The sequence below is a fragment of the Mixophyes fleayi genome, chromosome 2, assembly GCF_038048845.1.
Source record: "Mixophyes fleayi isolate aMixFle1 chromosome 2, aMixFle1.hap1, whole genome shotgun sequence".
NCBI classification, from domain to species: domain Eukaryota; kingdom Metazoa; phylum Chordata; class Amphibia; order Anura; family Limnodynastidae; genus Mixophyes; species Mixophyes fleayi.
The window spans coordinates 39,960,975-39,967,149 of record NC_134403.1 but is presented as its reverse complement, the minus strand read 5'-3'; the positions used below and the strand labels follow the sequence as shown (position 1 = coordinate 39,967,149).

At 36.9% G+C, this 6,175-nt stretch overlaps 1 protein-coding gene across 1 annotated transcript; it reads left to right on the top strand.

Annotated features, from left to right (window-relative positions):
- The first annotated feature begins 1,364 nt into the window (after positions 1 to 1,364).
- Positions 1,365 to 5,797, top strand: LOC142140870 (sarcolipin-like). The gene is made up of 2 exons (XM_075198834.1): positions 1,365 to 1,483; positions 5,216 to 5,797. Exon 2 carries the CDS (start codon positions 5,276 to 5,278, stop codon positions 5,369 to 5,371), a length of 96 nt encoding a protein of 31 aa, XP_075054935.1. The 5' UTR covers positions 1,365 to 1,483; positions 5,216 to 5,275; the 3' UTR covers positions 5,372 to 5,797.
- Positions 5,798 to 6,175: the final 378 nt, after the last annotated feature.

Below are 6,175 nucleotides of genomic sequence, written 5' to 3'. Positions count from 1 at the left end.
GTAATTTAATTCGGATTCTGGAGCCAGTGTAAGAATTTGCAAAGAGCTGAGGCAGCTGTTGAGTGGTGAGGAAGGAAGATCTTGCTGCGGCATCTAAGATGGATTGAAGTGAAGATAGATGAGTGAGGGCAGTGCCAGATAGGAGGAGATTGCAGTTGTCAAGGTAGGAAATGATGAGAGTGGATTATAGTTTGGGCAACATTTTATGTATGAAAAGGGCATATTCTGGAAATATTTCTGTAGAACGGTCTATAACTGTTACAGCTATTGCGGTATCAGAGGGTCCAGTTAACACCAATCTACAATAAGTACTATTTAAAATTATAATACCACATTGCATTCCAACCAAAAACGAAAAATCATGTTAATATGTTTTTCTTTGACTTTGACCCAGAGAATAAAATTTGATTGTGAGATGGATGCATTTCCTATACAGAATATCGGCCTGTATATTTGGTCAATATGGGAAATCAGGGACATTTCAGAGACATGTTCCCATAAATTAAGAACAGTAGATAATTGTACACATGGACTCTGCAATTTTAGGGGGAAGAGTATAAAGGTGATTATAGAAATGTTTTTATAAAATAAATATTAAAACTGCAAATGTACGGTAACCCATAGCAACTGATCAAATATTTCCTCCCATTGTCTAACTTTCAATAGATTGGTTGCTGTGGGTTTGTATACACTGGCACTTCTGCAGTGTGTTAGTAAATAACACCCAGTGTTTTAAATACAGTACACCAATGTGGATTCATGTTGGGATTACAGGTACCTATCTTTATGGTACAGTTCTAAAAATAAGTAGAAGGGATGTGAGCGCTTTCTGGATTATTCCATGCACAATATTTAGAGGTCGTGTTATTGTGGTGTAATATCAGCTTACAGATGGAGCCTGGCAACGAGCCCTAACATGCTTTGAAATGGCAGGCCAGTTGTGCACAGAGGGAAGAATTTTAAAAGGTCACATGATCTAATTATTGAGTATCTGAAGGGCAGCTTACTAATTGTGCAGCTAAAGAATAGAGGATCAACAGCATCAAAGGCAACGTTCGTGGGCGGAGTGGGCATTGCTGCGAATTTATAAGAAGCGTGGCCAGGACGAGTTGTTATCGTCTCTGTCCAGAGAGACATCAACATGACAGAGATAATGACTTGCTGCAAGGTAGTCGAAGTACGGAATAGAATTTTAGTGAGCAATCATTGATTTAATTTCAATATTAAAGTAGTGAAATAAAATATATTCTTCAACTCCATAAAACCAGCCAACCTATCTAGATGCAGCTATTGCCATATATATATATATACAGAAAGCATGACCTCATCAGAATTTTTGTCACTTCATTTGATGCTCCCCACCCTCCTGCTACTTTAGTTTCCACACAGACCGTTGGGAATCACTCTGCTCAGAGTCAAAGCCAAGAAGGGATTGATAACATACATTGCCCTAGGGCTACATCATTCTGTACCATTAGTTCAGGTAATCATCAACTTAACTGAATGCAAAAATCCTGTAGTCTTAATATGCATCCTATATATATTGTATAATGCTCTCTATTCTAAGTAGGCTATGTAATGCATGACTGTTGTTCAATGTGTCAATTATAATGTTTTGCTCAGCTGTTAAGGATTATTGGATTGTAAAGCAGATATATAGTATTTTGGCAAAGTACCCTTTGAAAGTACAGTACATGCTATTCCTTCAAGTATGTCTGTTATCAGGATTGTTGCATACGCTTAAACAGCTAACTATATAGCGTTACATAGATTTAAGTTTCACATACAATTATTCACAATAAGGAGAATTTTTGTGAAACAAAGTTCTTTAGAATTTAGTAAATTATATTTTTTTTGTAGATTTGCAACTGATTAAATTTTCTTTGTGCAGGCAATTGTGCTGATAACTGCCAATCAATCAATTTAGGTTACAATCTAATTTCAATCAAAGTTGAGGACAAGGAAATTGTATTAAATACTGTGAAAACAGTATAATACAGAAGACAAAAAGGTTTAAAATTCTCTAGAATAGTAGATGTAAATCTTTTAAAATTGTGTCTCTCATCTTCAATCAAAACTTTTTCGGAGTTTCCATGTAAGGCACAAGTCTGTGCCATATAGACATTGCATGCTGATTATATTTAATGTGTGTCAGGTTCTATTAAATTGGCATAACAATAGACCGCACACTATAAAAGCAATATAAAACTAATAGTAGTCTAATACTTTTACATTATTACTACAGAGCACAAAAGAGCTCATGGACAACTGAGGAACTATGAGGATCTAGATGGAACAAATTTAGATTCATTCACCGCCCATAAGAATAAAATGTGATTTATAGCCATCCTATATGTAAAACTAGACAAAACCCCACCACAAGTGCAGCAGTGAACTTTGCCTGTCTTGCTTATTTAGCAACATATAGCTTGTAATGGGAAACAACCTTTCCCATTCACAGGAACATAGGTCAGCTGTGAAAAATCTAGATGCTTCACAGATGAAGCCCTCTTGTATGACAAGGAATCAGTGTTTCCTATTGAATGTTATGTCACTAAACAAACTTCTGAATGCCAGGTATGTGTGATTAATTCCAACATTACAATCTTTTCTGTTCTTTGCTAGCATAATTTTTCTTAATTTACAGGGGCTCTTACACATGGACATTTAATTCACATCCTTAAATTCTAGTAAAAATTATTTAATGCTGATAGTCCACAAAATAATGTAAGCAAATGGACTTGTACATAGACACTTTTTGACCAATGTTCACTTTGCTTTGCTTCTATTTCAGTCCCATCTCTCTATACAATATTACAGAGTTCTGTGACTGCTCATTAAGTACATAGTGCACTTTGCTGTAGGGCGTCTTTTAGAACATGCTTTGTAAAAGACGTGGACAAAGTACAAGGTTGTGTCTATACTTTAATCATGTGTGTTTCAATGTTCTGTATATAAGCCCTTAGCTTAATATCCTCTGTATGTACTTACATAAAGAATGTTTCGAACTTACGTAATAGGAAATGAATTTGCTTAAATGAAGGATCAGTGCATATTCACCATTCTAAGGCTGGGTACACACTACAGAAAATTTCTCTCAATGCAATATCTTTAACAATTTTACCAACGATCAGCAGCCGATTGATGTGTACTCACTAAACACGTTTTACAGGATTTACCTTCAGATCTGTGCTCTTCATCTGTCATAACCATCGGCTAAAAAGATTGTGACTCTGCACACTCCGTAGGGATCTATGGACACTGCCGGTCCTGAGTGCATACACACTGCAGGATTGGAACGGCATTGTTCCATCGTTGAACGATATTTTGAAGGCGGTTTAAAAATCAAATTAAACAATACAATGTGGAATGATAATCGTTCATTGTTGCAGAGTACACACTAATTCGTTATCGGGCCGATCGGTCGTTTATCGTGTGATTGGTCGAATAATCGTCTGAAAACTCTGTAGTGTGTACCCAGCCTAAGTAAGTTCAGTAGCTGCATATTTATCTAACTAAAGCTACTGATATCAGTAAGACGTTAAGTACCCAGTATAATTGGTGTGTTTAAGGCATATGTTGGAAATGCTTATCTGAACACTGTAATCTGTTTCACACATTCTATTTGTATGCTGAAGACTCACACACTGCTCATCTTAGGTTCCTCTAGGTCTATGGTCGCTGGAGGCTTATAAGGAATCACAGTCTGTCTCCTCATAACCCCACCAGTCTGCCAGCTAATGCATGCCGTAGCTGGGATTAATATCAGATAGCAAGTGTGACTCTACACAGCAGAGAAGCAGCTGTGGAAAATCTATTCATTATACAACGTGTAACACAGGAAACTTTCTGAGGGTTTTAGTGTTAGCGTTAAGTGAGTCCTGTACAATCACATTTTTGTCATTTTTTTTTAACTGCTAAACATTTATAGACCAAATCCAGGTTGTGGAAGTATAACAGATCGGTCCGTCATCACTGTTATGAAACAGTCAAAAGTCTCTGTCTTAGTAATCGCGTAAGATTTGTCAATGAAATGTAACAGTGACCGCTGTTAAGGATGAGGTGTTAATCTGTTAAACTGCTAAGATGTGACCATGTACACACATAATGTACGTCTGGGAACATACGTGTTGGAAGAGGAATGAAAAGCAGAAACGTGTTTGTGGAAATATTCATGTTTTCAACCTGTAACTAAAAATAAATTAAATTTTAGTGATTGCTATATTATATTTGTAACAGAGAAGCTATAGCAACCAGATATAACTTTCATACAAATAGCTATTTACTATAGTTTTGTAGTTCTGTCTCTCCTCTTCACTTGGTTTAATTGGCGGTGTCAAGAGGTTGATGAAACTGATATGAAAAGTGAAGGATTCATAGATTATAGGAATCCTTAACGTCGTTTTCATGACAGTCTTCCCAGTAACTCCCAACATGTAACATAATTAAAGAGATATTGATGATATGTTCTAAATATACATGTAGGCAGAAAACCACATACATGGCTTCAAGGTGCAGAGTAACACGAAACATGTTCAGCCTAAAATGTGTATTACTTAAACGTTTTCCTATCAAATGCTGTCTGTTCTGTCATTTAGTTGATAATTTAGCAGTAGGAAAAATAATTCCTCTTAAAATGTTTAACTACAGGTTGTTACGCCCCAATACAACAAGGGACACTATAGCTTTTCACTGCTTACTTCAGAACACTTTCAAAGAGTGTTTACAGTCCAATCCTCAGAAATAGTTTTGACTGTGGAAGGTTCACAACTGGCCTTTAGGCAAATTACACTGATTAGGACCAAATATACCCATTATCTCAGTGGCAAATTAAAAGTACAGTTTGATCAATCCATGGGCCCCCACTTAGCATATGTCCTTTGCTACAATCACCCACTGAAACATTCATAATTCTTTAATATCCACTGGAGATCCCTTATTAATATACTCTGCAAGCCCCATACTCTAAGAACTGCCACAGACGGCAAGAGCATCTCCCGCAGGTCATTGCCGGGGTCATCTCATCTCAGGGCGATGTAGCGGCTACAACCCCTGTACCCGTGGTTGTGTCACCAATTGTATACTCATGAATATTGTTTAATTTCATTTAAAACAAATATGGCTGCTTCCACTGTGCATAGGTCACAGGTACACTTAACCTAAATGCTAAAGATCAATAATATTCACAAATGTCTTCTTGGTACTGTCTCCCCAGGATACTGAACTGTGGTGAAGACCTAATACCACTTACTCAGCCCTCTGACTGTACTTGAAGATGGAACGGTCTACACAAGAGCTCTTCCTCAACTTCATGATCGTCTTGATCACTGTGATGCTGATGTGGCTTCTTGTCAAGTCTTACATAGAATAAAAGGACTGGACAATGTTTCTTGAATATTTTCAGTCCCTTCAGTGCTGAAGAGGTCTACTAGGGTCTTTCTCAGCACTGAAGGGGCTGTGTGAACAAACCATTGGCACTTGTACAGTATGCACATGACATCCATGCTGCCATCCTTCGCTCACCTGCAGCCTGATTAATTGTAACCAAAGAAAGTCTTTATTCACAACATGTTGTTGCTTCTTTAAAAGAAAGAAATGATATCTATACGTCTGTTAACGATTGATAATGGATATTGTGAAATACCTGTGAAGTTCAGGTGTGCAGTGTTTCCTCCTCTTAAATCTACAACGTAAATGCTGTCTTAACTATGAGGCCATGTGGTAAAAAAAAAGCAAAACAACAACTCACACTGGGACGCAATAAGCTTTCAGCTAAATAAACAAGAAGTTTGAACAATGTACGTGTGTTTTTCAGTAGCTGTGGGATTGAAAGTCACCATATATTACCATATGCCAAATATTTTTGAGACTGTAGCCTGTGAAATAAGCATTTTATTTTTTTAATAATAATTTGCTCATTGAGGGCACTATTACAATACTAAAAATAAATTAAAAAAGAAAGTAGATTCTAGATACAGATATCTCTGACTTGTCTTTTTAGTATTCTAAGCCACCTCGGTTCCAGTCTCTCTTGTCATCTCCTTTAAGCTTTTGTGTATCTCCTCAACCTCTATTGTCTACATCTTCATATGTCTCTTTATTGCTCCCAAAGTCTCTTATTTGCTTCCCTTTTTTTTGTTCCATATGTCTGCTCCCCCACATCTGTTCCACAATG